The 20,593-nt window shown below is 34.9% G+C and overlaps 2 protein-coding genes across 2 annotated transcripts; one reads left to right on the top strand and one right to left on the bottom strand.

Annotated features, from left to right (window-relative positions):
* Positions 1 to 1,257: 1,257 nt before the first annotated feature.
* LOC133856796 (NDR1/HIN1-like protein 13) lies at positions 1,258 to 2,046 on the top strand. The gene has a single exon (XM_062291843.1). The coding sequence runs from the start codon at positions 1,258 to 1,260 to the stop codon at positions 2,044 to 2,046; it is 789 nt and encodes a 262-aa protein (XP_062147827.1).
* An 8,172-nt stretch (positions 2,047 to 10,218) lies between these two features.
* On the bottom strand, positions 10,219 to 13,264 carry LOC133857939 (probable trehalose-phosphate phosphatase J). The gene is given in 13 exon segments (XM_062293332.1): positions 10,219 to 10,512; positions 10,515 to 10,550; positions 10,678 to 10,770; positions 10,888 to 10,958; positions 11,193 to 11,262; positions 11,355 to 11,432; positions 11,590 to 11,691; positions 11,784 to 11,837; positions 11,948 to 12,040; positions 12,157 to 12,228; positions 12,320 to 12,460; positions 12,562 to 12,866; positions 13,044 to 13,264. Coding segments are annotated over 12 exon segments (1,116 nt in total). The 5' UTR covers positions 12,838 to 12,866; positions 13,044 to 13,264; the 3' UTR covers positions 10,219 to 10,482.
* Positions 13,265 to 20,593: the final 7,329 nt, after the last annotated feature.

The raw sequence follows: 20,593 nt of genomic DNA, 5'->3' as shown, positions 1-20,593 counted from the left end.
AAGAGAATATCAAAACTAAAACAAGCTAATTAAGCAAATATGAAGTTGAAGAACATTAAATGTTCGAATGTAATTATGCCGTTTGATTACTACCCTAATACATGTCCACTAGGCTAATGGTTAGGGACGGACCTTAGGGCATCGATCTTGAGGACAAGAAGCCAACAAATCCATCCATGCTGTTGATAAGGTCCATAAGGAATGAGTTGGTGGAGTAGATGAACATGGGAGACAAATTAAAAAGGATTTTCTATTTATGCCGTTAGTGTTAAAGGAGTTTGTTTTATGAAGGATTGGATAAGATTTTGATCTTTGGATGTCTTTTGATCGACTAAAAATAGGAGGAAAACTAGAGTTATTCAGTTTGCAGGCCTCAAATCAAACATTAATTTTCAAACTTTGAAAGAAGATAAATAGTTTCCAAAGTTAAAATCAAAGTTTGTAATCCCTAAGTGTAATTAAGCTGAGTAATTGCATGCCGACATTAGCAAATTAAACCAAAGTGAATTTCCACGCTAACAAACCCGACCTATTAATATGACCTAAATCGGGAATATTGCTTGGTTTAATTATTCTAGAATTCTTCTTGCATATATATGATCTTGAAAAGTGGAAAAACTAATAATAGGTAAATTATCGAACCAAAAATGGATTTTTTTTGTTGATTATGGAATTTCAAGTTGAATCTCTTCTTCACTTTAATTATGTACGTAGTTGATGAGACAACTATATTTCGCAGGATACCCCTTTGGCAAGCATTTTCACATGCATGCTTTTAAAAATGTTCTAAAGATCGAAAACAACATATATATATATATATATATATATATATATATATATACACACACACATTCCTGAGAACACATTTGTTTGTTCTTTTTTCGGGGAAGAAACAAAGTTAGATAATATATATATCATCATGGCCGGCTCCAAAAATAAGAACACAAGTTAAGGTTGCCTGGCAATATCAAAAAAAAAAAAAAAAAAAAAACATAGGTGTCTGCAATTGTTAACTTGTTGATTGACCAAGTAAAACGATCCAAAAATAGGATGTTATTGGGAAACATTGTGACCCTAGAGATGTACTCAACCCCAAATACTCACTCACAACATGCGTTGTCTTTTCCCTAAGCTGTAACCTCCCCCTTTCTTTCACCCTTCTGTTCTCCAACCAACCCCCATGCAATTATTTTTCCTCCACTCTAGCTATAGCCTTGCCACCCTTTAACCCCATTTGTTCACCCCTCCCCTTTACCTATGGAGGGGCGGGTTCCGCCTGCCGGAGGTGATGAAACCGATGACAATCCTCTCGTGGGACTACCGCGACAGCCACCGCCGCCTCCGCTTGCCTTCCACTCCGAAACCTACGTAATTCAAGTCCCTAAAGACCAAATTTATCGTATTCCGCCTCCTGAGAACGCCCTTATCGCCGAACGCCTCTGCAAACCAGGGAAGAAAAACAAGAAGTCACGACGTTGCTCCTTCTGCTTATTATTAACTGGGGTCATCCTTGTTGTTCTTGCTCTAATTGGGATTGCCATAGCAACATTGTACTTTGTGTTTAACCCTAAAGGTCCATCATTCTCTGTTGTGCAAGCCCTAGTCAAGAACCCTAAGTCTTCTTCCACTCATAAACATTCCCAGCCTGGTTACGAAATTTCCTTAAGGGTCAAGAATCGGAATGAATTTATGGGAATTTATTACAGAAGCGGCGGGGTTGCCACATTATCTTTCAAGGGCAAAAAGATTGCTAAGGGAAAATTTCCAAGGTCGTACCAGGACATGAAGAAATCTACAAAGATTAAGGTTGTCCTAAAAGGATCAAACACAACGTTGCCTCGCCAAATCGACAAGAGTGTGAAAGACAAGAAATCTAAGCTACCGATCTTTTTAGCTCTAAATGTGAAATTTCAGGTGAAGATGAAACTTGGTACCATTAAGACGTGGATTATTGATACCGACGTTGCATGTAAATTTAAGGTGAGAAAATTGGGGATGGGTACGAAGATCTTATGGCAAAAATGTCAGACAGAATTCGAGTCCTAGAAAAGAAGGCAATGGTGGGTGATGGGGGTGTTCTTGGTTGTGTTCTTGGTCATGCAATATGAATAATTTGATTGAATTATCATTTTTCATCACTATGGTATGTAGTATTCCTCCCTCTGAGTTTAATTTCTTTCACGAATCTTTTATGTCAAGAAATTCGATTTATGCAGAAAATCCTATCTATAATTATAATTTTGTAAAATTTGTACCCCAGGCAACTTTTTTTGTTTTTTTCTTAATTAGTTCTTTATCTGAATTTCCCATTGGATAAGCTGGAGTTAAACCTGCAATTTCTTGAGTGCTTCCTGCAAATGCTTAATTACTTTGTTTAGTTACATTGGACATGTGAGAGTACTATTCGTATATATTTTTGCATTAAGCTTGAAGAATAGTGCTGGCTAGATTCTTCAATGGCTTCAATCAAATGTGGTTAACCTCTATTTGACACAAACATTTGATCACTCCTCTGGTCTAGTCCAGATTTATTTTTTTATTTTTTGGGTCCGCTTGGTTTTGAGTAAGGGGTGGCAATTCGTGTGCGAGTATCGAGTTCGGGTTGTGTTTAGGCATAAGTATAAGACTATATAGGTCAACCCTAATCCGACCCGTTGAATTAAATGGGTCAAATCCTTAAACCCTAACCCTCTAATTTTGTATTGGTTCGTGGGTCATGTCAAAAATTGTCTATCATTACGTGGCATGTCGAGTTCAGGTTGTGTTGAAGTATAGGTACAAGACTGTATAGGTCAATCATAACCCGATCCATTTAATTAAAACGGGTCAGACTCCTCAACCATAACCCTTAAATTTCGTTTTGAGTTTATATCAGATTCATGGATTATGTCAAAAATTGTCGGTCATAATTTTGAGCTCAAGAAAAATTGGACCAAACTGTGACTCTTACGAGGTTTTCTTACAATTTTTTAATGGTGGGTTACAAAAGAGCTCCAAGCTAAGAAACCCAAAGTCGTAGTAAAGCAAGTCACTCCAACCATTCTGCTGGAACTAAACTGAACTCCTGCACCATCTTCTCTGTTTTCTACTAAATGACAACTAAAACTACTATTTACAATTCAAAACTCAGCATTACAAATCAAGTCAACACTTCTATTTTCCAAGGATCTTTTTTGAATCTTTTAGTAACAATTTTTGTTCTGATCTTCCAGCTATTCCTCTGTAAAATCTTATCCTCTGTTCTTATTTGATTCCCATGTTTAAGATCATTTCTTTGTTTCTAATCTGCATAAGATTGCTTTTAATCCTCTGCCTTTCAACTCTCTTAAACAGCCCACAGTATAACATCCTCCCAATCAGTCAATGGATCTTCAACTAGACATTTACTTAAAATCTCTTTCCAAATCCTTTTACCAAACCAACATTGGAAAAATAAATGTCCATTCCCCTCAATACATACTGCTTCTGCAAAGTCCACATAAAACATCCCCTTCATAGCCCCAACTCAGCAATTTTTCTCCTGTAGATATACTATCTCCTGTAGTAATTTGTGAAGTTGTAACTTGGAAATAATAAATGGATTAAGTAATTGGGGATGTGTGGCACTCCTAGCATGTGTCCTATGCGCACAAACATAAGACACTAACCAAAGCTATGAAGAATTACAACCTACCCCCCCCCCCCCCCCCCCCCCAAACAAAAAAAGGGTGAGAATTACTGGTCTCATATAAAACCTGAATTAATCACTGTAAAGTGCATAAATTCTACATATTTATTATACACTTACTCCAGTTTAATTAATAGAATGCTTAAGTTGTCCTGATTATTGAACTTTTGATGGATAAACCCGAAAACAGAGAAAATAAGTACGATATGTACCGTGCGAAATGAAACAAAGAGTATGGTTTATGGGGTACACAAATATCCAATGGTTCTAGTGAAGGGCCCGTTGGTCCAAAGGCAGCCTCAACCCAAATCTAAGGCCCGGGCTCACCATGGACATGTTGTACATGACTCTGCCCAAGATGAAGCAAGCTGTCCAAAAGACAGATCCATTTCAAACTACAAATAATGCAGCAAAACATGATGATAAAGCAGGAGGATCAGCCACGGTTCCAATTCAAGCTGTCAATAGAGATAATGCTAATGATCACAACACATCTCAAACCTCCAGCAGCTTGAATTTGATTAAGTTACAAGATATATATTGAAGAGGAAGAGATGACAAGATAACTTTGTTCAATCTGTATAGATCATCTTTATTGAATTTCAAGACATACATGTTGGGTAGACTGGAACCGTCTCCCTTGCATACGCCCCAAACCGCAATAATCCTAAAAGGAGTTTCATTGGAATATGTTACCGACCTACTTATTTCAAACTTACTCGAGAAGGAAATGAGCTATTGGGGAAACTCCTCTGAAGGAAAGTTATTTATGAGACCCTATTGCCTTGCCTGTTTCGAACCCACTCACTAAAACTGGTCAAGGTGCTGAGGCAAGAAGGCAAAGGGCAGGAGCACGCCGGGCGCCGGAGTGCTAGCTAGCTAGAAAGGTAAAGGAAATGAGCTGTTAGAGGCAACAGCCGAAGGGAGTTACATTGTGAAAATGCACCATTTTCATATTGGCTTCCTTAACTTTCGATACTTGCCTTGTGATGCAGAAGAAAATCAGACATAGATTTAAAGATTATTTATTGAATAAGATCGACCTAAGAATTGAAAGAATCATACAAATATTTGAAAATTATTTTTAGAATAATATATTTTACTTTCTGTACAAGAATTTTACTGTACCCAAGTTTGCAATTATGTTTTGTAATTTTTTTTTTTTCTCCAAGAATTCTACTTGGAAAATACTCAAACTTCGACTATATAAAGATATGTCTGTATTATTTTGTAATCAAGTTTTGAAGTATCAATTAAATTTTAAGTCTTTCAGAGTTATTTATTTGTTTGCTTATTTGGGGCAATTATGAGTTTTCTCTTTCTTATTTGTTATTTTCTCTCTTTCCGAATTTCATTTTTTATCTTCAATTCATAATTTCTGCTGTTATCATACGCTAGCTGTCAAAACAATCATAATTATGTTCCGTGTCACCTTGTTAATTAGGCCCGCTTCCCAACTAAAGAAAGAAAATCTCAATAAAAGTAAAGCGGTCCACATCACATGTTCACAAGCTCTCTCACTCTTCTTGCTTACATTCTGTCCATATATAAGTATTGGACGTGGTTTCGCTGTAACTCTTAACGTGTCACTCTGACCTTTGATCTTTTTGCAGGGTCTATACATTGGGCATTTGACATACGTTGTCGCTATAGCAAAGTTTCCATCGTTTACTTCGTTTCTAGGCCACTTTTGTGGGAATATATTTAACATCATAATCATAATAATAGAAGGAAAAAGAAAAAGAAAAAAAGGAAAGTAGAACAATAAGTGTATACGGCATTTGATGTTATATAAGAGAAAGTTGCGCTTTGCGGTGGCAGTACTTTAAAAAGAGAGTTGGACTAAAGGAGAGAACCTTTACATATATAAGAGTGTACAACTATGGACAATGGATTCTTTAGAAGAGGCACTTTTCCTTTTCCCCCTCCCTCTTCAAAAATACTTTACAATTCTCTGTAATTATGAAGTTTGGAAAGTGGCCTCCCAACCTTCTTTTCTTTCGTGCATTTGCACATGGTTAGTCGGAAACCATGCCTCTTTGTGGCTTTCAATGTTAATAAAATCTCTAATTAATTCCTCCTTTCCTTCCTATAATGCCTTGCAGTACTGCTTTCTACGTCCAAATCCATCTCACATGCACATAGAGTAACAATATATATATATGCAGTATGCAGTAATTCCTTACTAATTTTATCTCATTCTGAGTTAATGAATTGGAGGTGATAATCCTAATTAATCCATGATTCTAATAGATAACCTACTGTGTATATGATATATCCCTGTGTTTTTCTCTGAATGGGTTGACACAATATTTCCAACTGCTGATCATATTTTTGATCATGCATGGCAGAGGAGTCTGACAGGCTCCAACCAATGAGTTGTTCACACATAGACACTGTATATTTGTTCCCCATAACGAGGGCATCTATGGTCACATGGGAATCTGAGTGAACGAGCAGGGGAGTTTGGCGCATCCAGCCAATTATCAACATAAATAGATACATGTACTTGGAGACTAGAGTATTCCAAGACAAACCACCACCCTCCATGGGCACGACCCTCAATGCCGGGGACCGATTCCCAATTGAAGCACACGTGTAAGCAATCTATTTTTAGTAATGCAGGGTACCTGACACGTGTGCTTCAGGACCATGCATCCTTGGCCAGCTTGAGTTCTGACACGCCATTGCCAAAAGGTTCCTCTTCCATGCTGTTTTCAATCTGACCACAACTTATAGAATAGCCCTGGTCTTAACTAGTTCTCACCATGTGTCTCTCCAGTGCAATAGCAAAGCAAAATAAACTATGCATATATATATATATATATATATATATAGTTATTCACATATATGAAAGATTTTGTATGTATTAATTAATTTATATTTATTCTAAGGTACTTGGATCGGGTTGGTGGAAGCAAACAGTAGGAGATCATTATAATGGGATTAAGTCTATAAAACATGATCTTAAAATAGGTGTCATTTTATTCCAAAGTAATGAATGATAAAGAGTAAAAAGGAAGGTGGGATCTTCGTAGAGAGAGTTGGTTGCATTGGAGGGAGGAGTCTCTTTCTTTTTCCCACCAATAATTGAATGTTAGAAAGACTTAGTTTAATTCAGTTAAGGCGCCAATGATGGTTGAACATAGTGGACTCCATCTTTCCACGTCCGAAAGAGACGAGGTTGCCAAAGCTTGGAGCTAGTGTGTCTCTATTCCAAAATCCCATGTGTGTTTCTTCACATCAAATACACCCTTTTAAGTGGATTCCAACTCCTCATTCAACCATAGATTCCCTTACCTAGCTAGTGGCAGGTGGGTTTCCCTTTCACAAACCTAACCAAAAAGTTCTTTCTTCCTCAGTCTCCTTAAAAAGTTAAAAAAAATAAAAAAAATTAAAAAAAATAAAAATAAAAATAAAAATAATGCCCTTTCAAAAAAATGAGGCAGATTCCAATCATCTCTCTAAGGTGGGGTTCCTTCAAATCTAAGAACCCAATGGGGTACCTTTGTTTTTCATGTTATATATACTTATATTTCTCATGGGTGAAGTGTGTGATCATGATCCAGGATCATCTGTTAATTAACCCTCCTCCAATTAAGATTGTAGTTTTTCATAGTCAATTCACATAAGTTTGTGTCTCTGAATATTTTTACATATATTGGCCTCACTCATGTCCTATTATGGTCATGACAGCTCAATTCAATTAAGAAAAGAGTATCTCTAAAGCATATTAGAATTGTCCTAAACCTTTTCTACTCCCTTGTCTGAAAAAAGGGTGTATGCAGATCTACGGTGTGTTGAAAAGGAAGCAGCTTTAACAAGAGACAAGCAAATGGATTATATAATACTGTGATCAGCATAGTACCTACCAATAATTCAGTCCTATTTTCCCATAGTTTATTCCCAAAGCTACATTCATCAAAACAATAAATAATTTTTGGTTTTGATAATCCAACTACAAAGAACAAATAATAAAAATAAAAAAAATTGTTTAACAGTGTTGGTATCATTTCCCAGATCTAAAGACCAAATGCAGCCTGAATTGAAAATTGAAACAGATAGTGTTATTTGCCAACTATTTAGAATGCTCTCTATTGCACCAATTATTGATCTAGAAATTAACAAATGTATGTCCATTGGGGGTTGAAACATCACCTTCGTCTAGCTAGAAGTACGACTGGGGCATGAGATATTTGGCATTGACCATAGCCATTCATGAATCCATGATGCAAGGAACCGAAAATTGCATTCATTAGATGTACTGGTCAATACTTTTTAAAGAAAAGAGACCAGATGACTCACCTGTGAAGTTAAACATCAAGCAGGAAAATTTGCAAAATGTTGCAGCAGAACAGCTTATTGACAGTACACCATCTTTTTGACAATAGAACATCTAGTGCAAAACTTATCCTTTTGACTCAGCATGTCATACAATTGAAAGCAAAAAAAGAGTGATCTCTAATTGTTGATAAGGGGTACTCCTCAGTCCTCACATTACTTGAATATGCAATTATCCAATCAAAAATGGTGTAGAATCTTATCTTGATAAAAAAGTGGATATTCCTATGAGCTATGATTAAGTCTATAATTACTGCATAATAAGTGATTGAATTTTACTTAATTTATACCTGGATAAGGATTGGACTAATAGGGTTATGTTTGATGGTCAATTAATTGATCCAGAATATGAAGCTCTTGATCAGTGCCAAATAATGATGCTGATAAACTTCTTGATCATACAAGGATCAATAATGCATATTCTAGCAAACACAAATTCCTTTCCAAGAAAGAAATGAATTTTCATTCCCTAAAAGGAGGGAATCTGTCATGTACTTGTGTATATAATTAAGGCACCATTTCGTTATAATTGTACTGGTTCTGGATCTTTCTCTTTAAATATTTCAAAACAGTTCTTTATCTCTCTCTCTCCATCAACCATGATGGGGTTAGTCATGGGTTAAGAGGTGTGTATCCAACAGATGGAAACGTTAAGGCTAAAGACTTGATTTTTTTAAAGCAGTGCTAAAGGCTAGAGGTACCACAACTTTTACTACAAAGTTATTTACAAACTATGTGACCATCCATAATTGATAAAAATTAAGCAAAGAATATGGTTTTTCAGTTTCTCTTAATTATTTCACTAATCATGGATTGACACGTTAGTTTATAAATAAGTTTGTAGTAAATTAAAGTACCTCAATCATTTTCCAATATTTTATGGCATTAAAGATAATTGAGTACAGCAAATATAACCATAAATATGCATTATCACAGTCATCAAACTGTAGGTACCATGCCACATTGGGAGGTTGCCTTTTCAGTTTTTAACTTGGAAATATTCCTCTGTGACTTTCACTGCCAGTCTTCTCAACCTAAGCACATTATGGTGTAAAAAGCAGCAGGGTATACTGTAAAGCTGCTAAACTTTCTACCAACATTTTTCTATTATTTTTTGGTAAAAATAATTCCATTTGATTACAAAGGCAGAATATTACTGTGAGTAGAAGTTATCCGGCTGTGGGGCAATACTTGAAGTGCGGATGGGACCCATTTTCTACCTAATGGTAAAAAATGGCCATTAAAACGAATCAACAATTTCTTACTACTCCAGAGCATTGCTAACTATTGCTTGGTACACACTAATAACTTTTCCCTCTATTTTTGTTTTTGGATTTAATGGTGTTAAACAAACTTATCAATTAAGTTTCAAACCTCAAGTAGTGAGAGACAATAATGCAAGCATATTGGGACACCACTTAATCTTAAAGCTAAAGCTATGGAGTATGACCGACAATATTTTACACGACATGCGAATACAAACCCAACACAAAATTATCGATTTAGAGTTAAGGGTCTGACCTGTTTAATTAAATGGATTAAGTTATGGTTGACCTATATAGTCTTATATACATGCCTTGACACGACCCCCGCCCGATACATGACATTTAGGGCTAAATTTTTTTTGCACAACTCATAATCCCGATACGAAATTAACGGGTTAGGATTGATGGGTTTGTCCCATTTAATTAAATTTGTCGAGTTAAGATTGACCTATATAGTCGACACGCGAACATAAATTGCCATCCCTACTTGTGAATTTGGTGCCAATTATGTTATATTAATTACTCACAGGACTCACACTTGTATCAGATTTTCAATGTTAGACTCAATCTTCTCACACTGGCATGTATATAGTCAACAAAATGAGAGTCAGTTGGTTATATTTATAAGATGGTATTCATCAAAACTTGACGTTATATATGCAGGGGATATTTGTGAAAAAGAACATTTTCCTTGTACAAGAATGGTATAATGTTGTTCTGAAAAAAGCTGTATGAATTTTCTATCTCTGTGGCTGAAACAGAACCCGTTTTCCAGTGGCTGAAACAAAACCCGTATGCATCGACTTCAATTGACACTGAGAATTCATATATATTATCATTTGACAATAATCAGAGAAACCAATAAAAAGAATGCATGTCGGATTAAACATTCCACATATCTTTTTAAGAATGTTCTGTCAAATAGGAGAGCCAGAGAGAGAGAGATGATAAAATCTCTATGCATTGAGACAACTTAGTAAGTTAAAACTTCTTTTTTTTCTTGTACAAAGGTAGTTACAAGATGTACAAAGACAAGAAAAGATTACAGTTAATTAGCTTCTCTTCCTTCCCTTGCCCATCTCCCCCTTCTTTTTTTTTTTTTTTTTTTTTTTTAAACCTACCCTGAACAAGAAATTACATGTTCCCATTCCACCCTCATAATACATTTCTTGGAAGGGTGGTGGCAGTATATTTCATATTTTTATCACTTTACACCCTGGCCTGTCCTCCCAATGACAGTCTTTCCACTCGACCAAACGTCCCAAAAAGTCCTTGACCTAAAAAAAAAAAAAAAAAATTACAGTAAAAAAGAATTAGTATTTAGTCATATGGTAGGCATGCAAAATTGCAAAAATGATTACTTTGTTGAAAATAAGTAATGAAAACTAGCTTAATATAACTTGCCTGGGCTGGTTCTCGCAAGGAATAACATGCGCTGGTTTCCTTTGGAAACTTGGAGACAAGAATGCCAAAACCTTGTCCTCTGTCTCTTAATATCTAATGACAATAAAACATAATTAATTAATTAATTAATTTCCTTTGTGTACTAATAAAATACAACTTTTTAAACCAAAAAAAGGATTCAAGTTAAATACATATGATGTATATACATACCTTGAATGCATCTTCATCCGACCGGTCATCTCCAATGTAAATGGGAAAAACATCGGTGGAATTAGCATATCCTATCAAAAGAGAGAGCTTATTATTAATTATAGTTGATCATATATAAGAGCTATATAGCTAGAATATATGTGATTACTTTATATCCCAACAACCAAAACTAAGATCTCAAAATAACTTCATGGGAAGAATATTGTATGTATAGTTATGATTAAAATATGTTTAGTAGTCTTTTTATTAAAAAAAAAAAAAAAAAAAAAAAAAAAACAAAAGTAGTGAATAAAGTGAAAACTCACCAAGTGACTCTAACAAAAATTCAAGAGCCTTCCCCTTGTCCCATTTAATGGTAGGGCGGATTTCTAGAACCTGTAATGTATTATACACAAACCGTATCGAAATTAGTGAGCCAGATTAAATAAACTTTAATAAAATAAAAGATATTTAGGAAAAATATATACCTTTCTTCCTTGGGTAAGCCGTAGTTTTGGGTAGTCTTTTAGCACTGATTTAACTTGTTGGGCCAGTTCACTCCATTTCTGCATTTTTTTGTTTTTTTCATGCACTGTCAGTCTTTTTTTTCCATGTTTGGAATAAATACACAAAAATATACATTAAGGTGTACGTAAACAGTAAGAAAACAGTAGTAGTGATTGTGATTGTGATTGTGATTGTGGTTTTCGGAAATTGGAATACCTTTTCCTCAACACATCGAAAATGAACAGAAACACAGAACTTGTTGTTCTCCACTTTAGCCCCTGGAGTTGATTTCGTCTTCTCCACCAGTAGTTTGTAAACCTGAAAATTCATGTTTAAAAATGAGTTTGAATATGATCTTATGGTTTGTATTCATCCAATGTATATATATATGTTCAATAAAGAAAACAAACCTCGTCGATCATCGGAAGAAATTCACTGGCGGGTTGGAACAGAACGCCATTACCCTGAGGATGGTAAAGATGAAAAGAAAAGAAAACTGTTAGAAATCAAATAAGCTTTTCTTTTTTTTTTTCTTGGGGGAAACAAAAAGTAGGGAAATATTCACTTCACTCACTTTCTTGTTTTTGGAACCTTTTGCCGGTCCTTTAATGTCCATGCCATGGCTTCCGGCATAGTACAGCTCTGCTAACTGTACGAAATTATAGACCTGCATAATTTATAGAACAATACTATTAAACTCAAAAACAAGTACAAAAATTGCTCAAAAACTACCAATCCAAAGAGAATGACAAAGAAAATAGAATCAAACAACTTGAAATGTACCTTATCTCTGCACCTCCCTGTCACAATAGCAGTGGGAAAACACCTGGCAAGTTGTCTCACTGTTTCTCTCATCTGAGTTATCGAAAGGAGAGAAAGTTTAGTAACTGATAAAAGTGATGTCAATGAAATTATGATGAACAGAGCCAAGAAACGAGGCACTTACCGGCTTAGACATGATAGCTCGATCAGGGTCATCGACTATCGGTGAGAGTGTGCCATCATAGTCCAAAAACATTACTATTTGCTTTCCCTTTGAGGCATCAATGATTTCCTCAAACATATCCAAGGCTGATGGATGGCGAACCTGTTTTTGAGCAATAATACAACAAAATCAGATTCTTCATTGTGAAGCCCAACACCACAAAAACCAAAGAAAGAAAAAACACTGGCAATCGAAATACTCACAATCCAAGAACTCTGGTCATGATCGGCCAAAGAAGGTGTGGCCTTGATATGGGTAGGAGAAGAGGCTTTCATGGAGTCAACCCAAGAGTTTATTCTTGCTTCTCCATTGATCTCAAGGTTCTTCAGTAACTTCTTCCTTGAAATGGAAATGTATCCGCCCGGTGCTGCTGGCGGCTTCTGCGCCGCCCTCGTGATAATCGGCGAGTTCGAACTTGGCAGAACCGCCATATTGAATTGGGATTTCGCATCGGATACTAGCACATTCTGTTTCGTCATCTGTACTCCTTTTTTTTCCAATGAAATCACTGCAAAAACAAGCCTAACTCAGTTTCCAACTTTCCACAGGGTTTTTAAGAGCTCTGTTTTCTTTTTCTTTTTCTTTTTCTTTTTCTTTTTTTCTCTCTGTTTCGTCAAACCAATATTACCAATCCCAAAATCAAAACAAACCCATTTAACAAAACTGAAATCTTGAAGCAAAATACCTTCAAATTAGAGATACGGGCGTTAAAAGTTAGGCGAAGAGGGAACAGAGAAGACACAGAGTATTCTGTTTTAGGCGAGTGAAGAAGCGCTTGTAGCTTCCAGATGGGTGTAGAAGGAAAGCTGAAAGAAGTTAATATGGAAGCCAAACAGGTGAGTAAGTTTCGTAGAAAGCAGAGAATGCAAAGAGGGAAGTGTATGTCTGGGTTGGGAGGGAGACATTGCCCGAATGGTCTTTTTATAGCTGCGACCAGACACAAACGGACGAGATCAAAAAACTCTCACTTATTGGGACCCCCACTTGCTAACCTCTTCCCCATATCCCACGGGACCCACCCGGGTCCCACCACTTCGTTGTCCATCGGAAATTGCGAAAAAACCCGCCGTCTTCGCCGTCACATAAACAGAGTTTAACATCTCCCTCCCCCCCCCCCCCCCCCCCCCCACCCCACCTCGTCGGCCATCTTAAGAGTTCTGTCCACTTGGCGCTGAGTCACCTAACGTGGGTTCCTGCCACTTGGGCCCTCCGTCCACAAGTTCAGATTCAGGGGCAGGTACTTCCTTAAACGGGTCCTAATGGCGTTGATTCAAAACCAGGTTAGCAGTAATGGGTACCAAAAGAAGTAAAATCGGTCCCCATTTGGCAGAAGAGCTTTCTCGCCCCTAGTAATCTGGAGTAAAACAAGCAGCTAGCTAGCTTTCAAACCTACCTGGTTCTGAATATTAAAAAAAGAAAAAAGAAGAAAAAAACCAGCTACGATTCCCCTACTTTCTCTTCAATTTCCAATAATGCATGCAATTACGCATGCATCTTCTCACCATTGACCTATGACCCTGGCCGTATTATTTGCCCTGTTCTTAGTTTTGAGTTTACTATTCATATATATGATGAAAAAAAAAACTGAAAATTTACTCCATATTTTTCTTACAATAATCTCTCCCCTTTGAATTAATAATCATGGTGAAGAAAAATCTTTTGACTTGTTCTTTACGTAATCGAACCTCAGTCCGAATCAACACCAACCCATGTGTTGGTTGGGCAACTCTCTTATTGTCATGAATATTGCTAGAGTTTTATTATCGTTATGAACGCTTCAGTTTCAAATCTTTTCCCCAGGAAAAAAAAATAATAAAAATAAAAATCTCTGACATCATTTCAATCGTGTTTGGTTTAGATGAATTGGATAGTGTTATTGCTGATTTTGTTTGTACAAAAGAATAATAACAAGACAACTTAAAGGATGTGATTGAGATTCTAACACTCTCACTCGAGATCTCATAGAATCGAAAGAAGTTCATAGGATTCATATAGGGTCTCGAGTGCTTTTCTTGCTTTGTATAAACTAGAAATCCACGTGTTGATTGACTAAAGTTAATAAGAAAATTATAGTAATTACTACATATATAACAACTTGAATCAAAAGAATAAAAAGAGAACTTTAAAGTATGTCATTGAAATTCTAACATTATATTACTAATGGAGTATTCAAACAGTACTCTTCATCATCGCATAAAAACTAATGAAGTATTCAAACACTCTTCGTCGTCGCATAAAAACTTTAGTGTAATACTATGTTATACCGTCGTACAATTGAAATGACGTGAAAATGAAAATTAGTCTTTGATTTAATAAAGTTAGGGCTTTAAAAAAAAAAAAAAAAAACAATGATTAATTTCTACTATCGTGTCATCCTAATTGTATAACAGTCGTATAATAATATACTAACTAGCATTTCTCAAAACTTAAATATCCTAGTCACTTGTTTAATTTGATTGATTAAAGATTTTACATATATACCATCAAACCAATAAAAAAATAACATGTCCTTTTAGATAGCATCAATGATTGATTTTCATTGCCATGCCATCCTAGTTGTATAGTAATTGTACAATAATATACTAATGAACATTTCTCAAAACTTAAATATGCTTGTCACTTGTTTAATTTGATTGATTAAAGATTTTACATATATACCGTCAAACCAATAAAAATAACATGTCCTTTTAGATAAATTGAAAAATTACATTTACTAAAGTTGTTTTCCTACTTTAATCACAACTTTGAACAGCTTAAAGTATGTCCTTGAGATTCTCACACTAATTAACCTTCTAGCTTGCAGCGTTTTAATTCCTACTCAATTATATATCCACCCCTGTAATAAGAGTATTAATGCTATCTGTTAAATCAAAGTTTACCTTTCATTTTATTAAGTTGTCGTGGCATTGCCTTCTGCCCCCTTACATCATCAACGTAAAATAAAATTTTAAAAAAAAAAAAAAAAAATGTAAAACAAAAGTCTTTGACCAGTATAATTAATTTCTAGGAAACGGCCGAAGACATAGGTTATGTTTGGCAAAGGCATGATATGGACAGAATGGTGGGTCGTTAGTAAGTAGGTAATTTTGAAATTATAAAAAGTGATAGATGTAATATAAAGTAAAAAATGTTTGCATAGAAAAGTAAAAAAATTGTATTGTAGTGAATTTTTTTATTTGAATAACAAAAAAAAAAAATTATTGATGTGATATAAAAAGTAAAAAAAGTTGAAATGTTTTGATGCGGATTGTTATTGAAAAATGTAAAAATAAAATAAAAAATGTAAATTCTCTCTCTCCCACTACTATGTGGCATGCCTTTGCCAAACATAGCCATAATTTAATGACTATACCACGTACGTGTCAACAAGCCACGCGTTTCCATATTGCCCCAAACTTGGCAGTTGGCAGTGCCTAAGCGACTGTTCGGCAGCTACTTGCCTGAACAGTGAACACATAGGAATAGGGTGAACGTTAAACGAAAGAGTCTTATATTAATTGTCTTAATACATAGCAAATTAAGTCTCATAATACCTTATTATTGGCTTTTATTTTTCTTGCTTTTCCTCAGTCAAATATCAAAATAAAGAGAGAGAGAGAGAGAGAGAGAGAGAGAGAGAGAGAGAGAGAGAGAGAGAGAGAGAATTCGTCTTCAAGCAGGCCATTGGTTCCCTTTCTCTGTATCTAGCCTTGAAACTAGAGAAGCTATAGTCATGGGAATTGAAAGCTTTTTTAAGATACTATATTCACTTTCTAGATCCATCCCATTTCTTTAATTTTTTTTGGTGTGAGAGATTAGGCATAATAATGTAACCTTGTCTAACAAGTAATATTAACCTCGCTCAAGATGACTAGCTTGCATGCCAAGAATATGAATTATATAGAAAGATTCTTAAACAAGGTGAGCAACTGAGTGATGGACCAATCAAGAAGGCCATGCCAAGATTTGAATCCCATATCTTATTGGTTAAATTATACGCTTGCAACCCAAAAAAAGAGAAAGAGATTCTGATATTATTTGGTGGTCACGTTCAGAATTTTTCACATGCCTGCCCATTGATTTTTTGTTAACTCTTATATATATTGTTTATAAGTGGGTATCTTTGCAATTTTATATTTGTTTTCACACTACATTTCAATGACTTTGGAGATCTTTCGTCCAACACTTAATTTATTAGTCAAACATATGCACAAGGCAATGGACTTTGGAGTTGGCGATGCTATAAAGCTGCTGGCTTTTTTTAGTTCAAGCAAAAAATAAATAAAATAAAAACAATACAAGGAAAAGTGAACTACAGTGTACAGAAACCCATTCTTAATAAAAAAAAAAAAAAAAAAAAAAGAGATCCCGTGTTATTCGCTTAAATCTACGATTTAATTATCAATTAATTGTTCTTTTAATTAATATTGACGAATATCATCGTTCCTAAATTTGGCTTATGCTCCTTCGAGTCCTCTCTCAAGTCACACAATGACCATTTAAAACCGACCAGGTCAACGAGGAAAGATTCACGAAGTAACATTTTATTTTTATATATGACACCGATGATAGGTCAGTCACTTCTTTTTATGCAAATCATTTTATATTTTTTTTTAAAAAAAAAAACCAAACCAATTCAAACAAAAAATGGTCGAAAATGTTTTTTTTTTCTTGTGTTCACACCTTCTCTTCAATAAACATACATTCACGTGGTCAAAAAAATTCCAAAGACTTTAAACCCTCTTGTTTTTAACTCATTAAAGGAGTAAAAGTGAGATCATTTCTGTATTTGTTTTTTGTGAAAAAACCAAGGAACTCAAAAATGGATCAAAATATTCGAATTCTCAAGTTATTCGACTGATCGAGTAGATTTTCTCAAATAATTCTATTATTGTTTTTCAAACTTCGTCATTGTTAACAAATAAGCATATTCTCTATCACTATGTGATCGATAATATATTTTAAAAGTACGTGATACCATATTTGTTATATTTTAGAAGTAACAAATGTTAATACAGCAACATATGATCACTATTGATAATATATACATGCATGCACTATTGAATTTTTTTTAAAAAAATATTAATATTCTTGATCTTGAAATAAATTGAGAACATACTCATCGATTCGAACATGCAATATTTTTAAGAAATTAATTGCATATAACAATGAATACAAATTTCCTACAATAAGGAAACTTTTCAACTTGTCATGCGCAGGGCCGGCTGAATGGTTAGACAAATTAAGCAATCGCCTAAGGCCCTCAATTAAATAAGGCCCCAAGTCGTGATAGTATAGCCCTAATTATGACAAAAAAAGTTAGTCGATGCTCTTTAATTAAGGCCCCAATTATATATGGTAAAAAAAATATTATAACAAAAAAATTAGTCCCTAAAAGAGTTAATGACTAAACTCACAATTTTACATGAACTTAAAATTAGACTAAGTTTGTCTATTAAAATAATTATTAGAATGATGTAAATTAAATTCTACATAAAAAGAATTATATGTAGCTTAACACAAAATACGACATCTGTTGAAATTAAATGTTTCCAAACAAAGATGAATTTTGCAAGACGTTCCGAAAAAAATTAAATATTTAAATATAAAAAAGTCCGCACCTAAATTTGTTGTCTTAGACCTTAAAATCTATCGAGTCAGCCTTAGTTATGCGTATACATGCTCAATAAGAATCAACGCAATTTATACAGATAATGTGAAAGAGGATTTATATGAAATTCACTTGTTTAGATAGGTATCTGAACAATTCAAAATTTATTTGAGAACGTGAGTTTTATATAAACTAGTTTATCATATTACGTGTCTAAAGCAATTCAGACAAATAATTGAGGTGAAATCCAATCCATAGATCAATGCATGCTTTTTGACTATTCCAATTAATTTGCTAAATTAGTAATTTGATTTTTACCTACTCTATCGACATGTTATAATTGTTCTAAATGGAGGCTGAGCTTTAACAAAAAATTTCAGCTTTTATAAAAGTATTTTGGAGTGACTCGATCACTAGGCACCCTCAATCTCTGTAGAAAGGTAACTACTGAGAAAGGTTTGGGAATTTGCCGCCCACCCAACAAGAAACAACCACGGATCTCTTAAGGTGTCAAAGACGACGTGTACCACACGCGTCTCATTTTGCACAGCTCGTTGGGCCCTAGCTAGTTAGGTCGGTAGGCACTGTAGGGACAAGCGACACCGGACACGCACGCCGTTGTACTAAGTCCCCGACACCACACGTGTGCCGATCGATCATCGAACTTTTTTGCAATAATAGGAACTAACTCGTTACACGTGGCGGAATTCCTGAAGTCCCACGGCGATGTATCCATGTTGTGGAAACAAGTCAACTCCGATGGTCGGCGGATTCGGGAATAAAGCAGAGACTGGAACATGCTTTTAATGGTTGGTGGTTTTGCGTGTAGCGTGTACTCGCTCTTTTGGACGTAAAGCCACACCATGCGTGTGTTTCCAGTCATTTCATGCATTTTTTCGAGGTGAATTTTGTGTATGTGGTGTGAGAAGGAAGAACTTGAATCTCGACTATATAGCTCATCATATATGTCTCACAAGTACTTTGATTCTGTTTTGGTTTGTAACATAATTATGAGATGTTTTTCCTCGACTCCTTTTACACTGAAATACAAATTAATACTGCTAATTTTCGACTATTTTTGTTATTCATTGTTCTGATTCTAAAGTCCAATGGATGAAGACCGAAATTTTAAAACGTATGAAAGTATCAGTATCAAAAGCACGAACTGACCAACTAAGACTACGAATGTATCAGTGGTGAATTTTTGTATGTGGTGGGAGAATGAAGAACTTAAATCTCAAGTAATAGGTGAGATTATATACGTCAAGTACTTTGATTCTGTTTTGCACATGGTTTGTAACATAATTATGAGATATTTTTCCTCGACTCTTTTTACTATGAAATACGAATACTGCTTTCGACTGTTCCTATTAATCATTGTTCTGATTCCAAAGGCCAATGCATTAAGACCGAAATTTTAAAACGTATGAGAGTATCAGTACTGAAAGCACGGACTAACCAATTAAGACTAAGAATCTATCGGTTCATGATTTGGAAGTGAATTTTTGTATGTGGTGGGAGAAGGAAGAACTTGAATTTCGACTAGCTAGCTAGGTATATATTTATGTCAAGTACTTTGATTCTGTTTTGCACATGGTTTGTAACATAATTATGAGATGTTCTTAGTCTATTGCTTCCGACTGTTCCTGGTAATCATTGTTCTGATTCCAAAGGCCAATGCGTTAAGGCCGAAATCTTAAAACGTATGAAAGTATCAGTACCAAAAGCACGGACCGACCAATTAAGACTAGAAATGCATCGGTGCATGATTTGGAAGTGAATTTTTGTATGTGGTGGGAGAATGAAGAACTTGAATTTGGACTAGCTAGCTAGCTAGCTAGGTATATATTTATGTCAAGTGCACTTTGATTCTGTTTGGCACATGGTTTTGCAACATGATGTCAACATAAACATGCAATAATGCTGTTATTCCCCGGGCGTAGAGAAAGACTTTAGCTTCAAATGTTGTTGTCTGTTCTCTAGCATTTTCAAGTTGGCAAACGTTAAATCAGTAATTGCTTTAAGATGTTTTTAGTGACTGGTCCATCGAGTTGTGATTCTTTTATTTATTTATTAATTTAAATGACTTTTCTTGATTCATCTAAAGCTATTTTATATTGCGTTTGTTTGTGTTAAAATATACGTCATTTTTAAACTGTTATTTTGAACGAAATGAGTAATTATTATTGGAGATGACGTGCATGGTCTGTACGTGTACTCTTCAGATAGTTTTTCAGTTTTCCATATTTTTATCTGGTGGGTTGGAGAACGGGTTTCGCAGAAGGTGTCACTTGAAATCCTTGAAGAAAAAATATTACAATATAATAAATTAAGTTAATTTCCATGACAATAATGCATGGTTTCAAATCTCATTTTCAATATTACTGGTACAGTTTTTATTGTGCCCTTTGATTGCGTTGGGTCAGGAAATCAACTTATTATATATAATTCTATGATCTGAATTTAATTAGAAACAATTTTAATTTCTAGTACTTAATTAGTTTGCATATATAATCAAAGGAAAGAAAAAAGAGATAATGACAATTATGCCCAAGCACTTTCGCCAACACAACACAAAACAAATCTTATAGAAAAGAATAGTTAATTATGGGAAGAGGTTGCAGGTGTTTCCAAAATGGTATATT

The sequence above is a fragment of the Alnus glutinosa genome, chromosome 14 (genome assembly GCF_958979055.1).
Source record: "Alnus glutinosa chromosome 14, dhAlnGlut1.1, whole genome shotgun sequence".
In the NCBI taxonomy this organism is placed as follows: Eukaryota; Viridiplantae; Streptophyta; class Magnoliopsida; order Fagales; family Betulaceae; genus Alnus; species Alnus glutinosa.
Note: the sequence above shows the minus strand (reverse complement) of the source record. Positions and strands in the feature narration are given on the sequence as shown.

Excerpts from the sequence above, each read along its gene's own strand:
- LOC133856796 (XM_062291843.1), top strand. The coding sequence starts at position 1,258 with ATGGAGGGGCGGGTTCCGCCTGCCGGAGGTGATGAAACCGATGACAAT.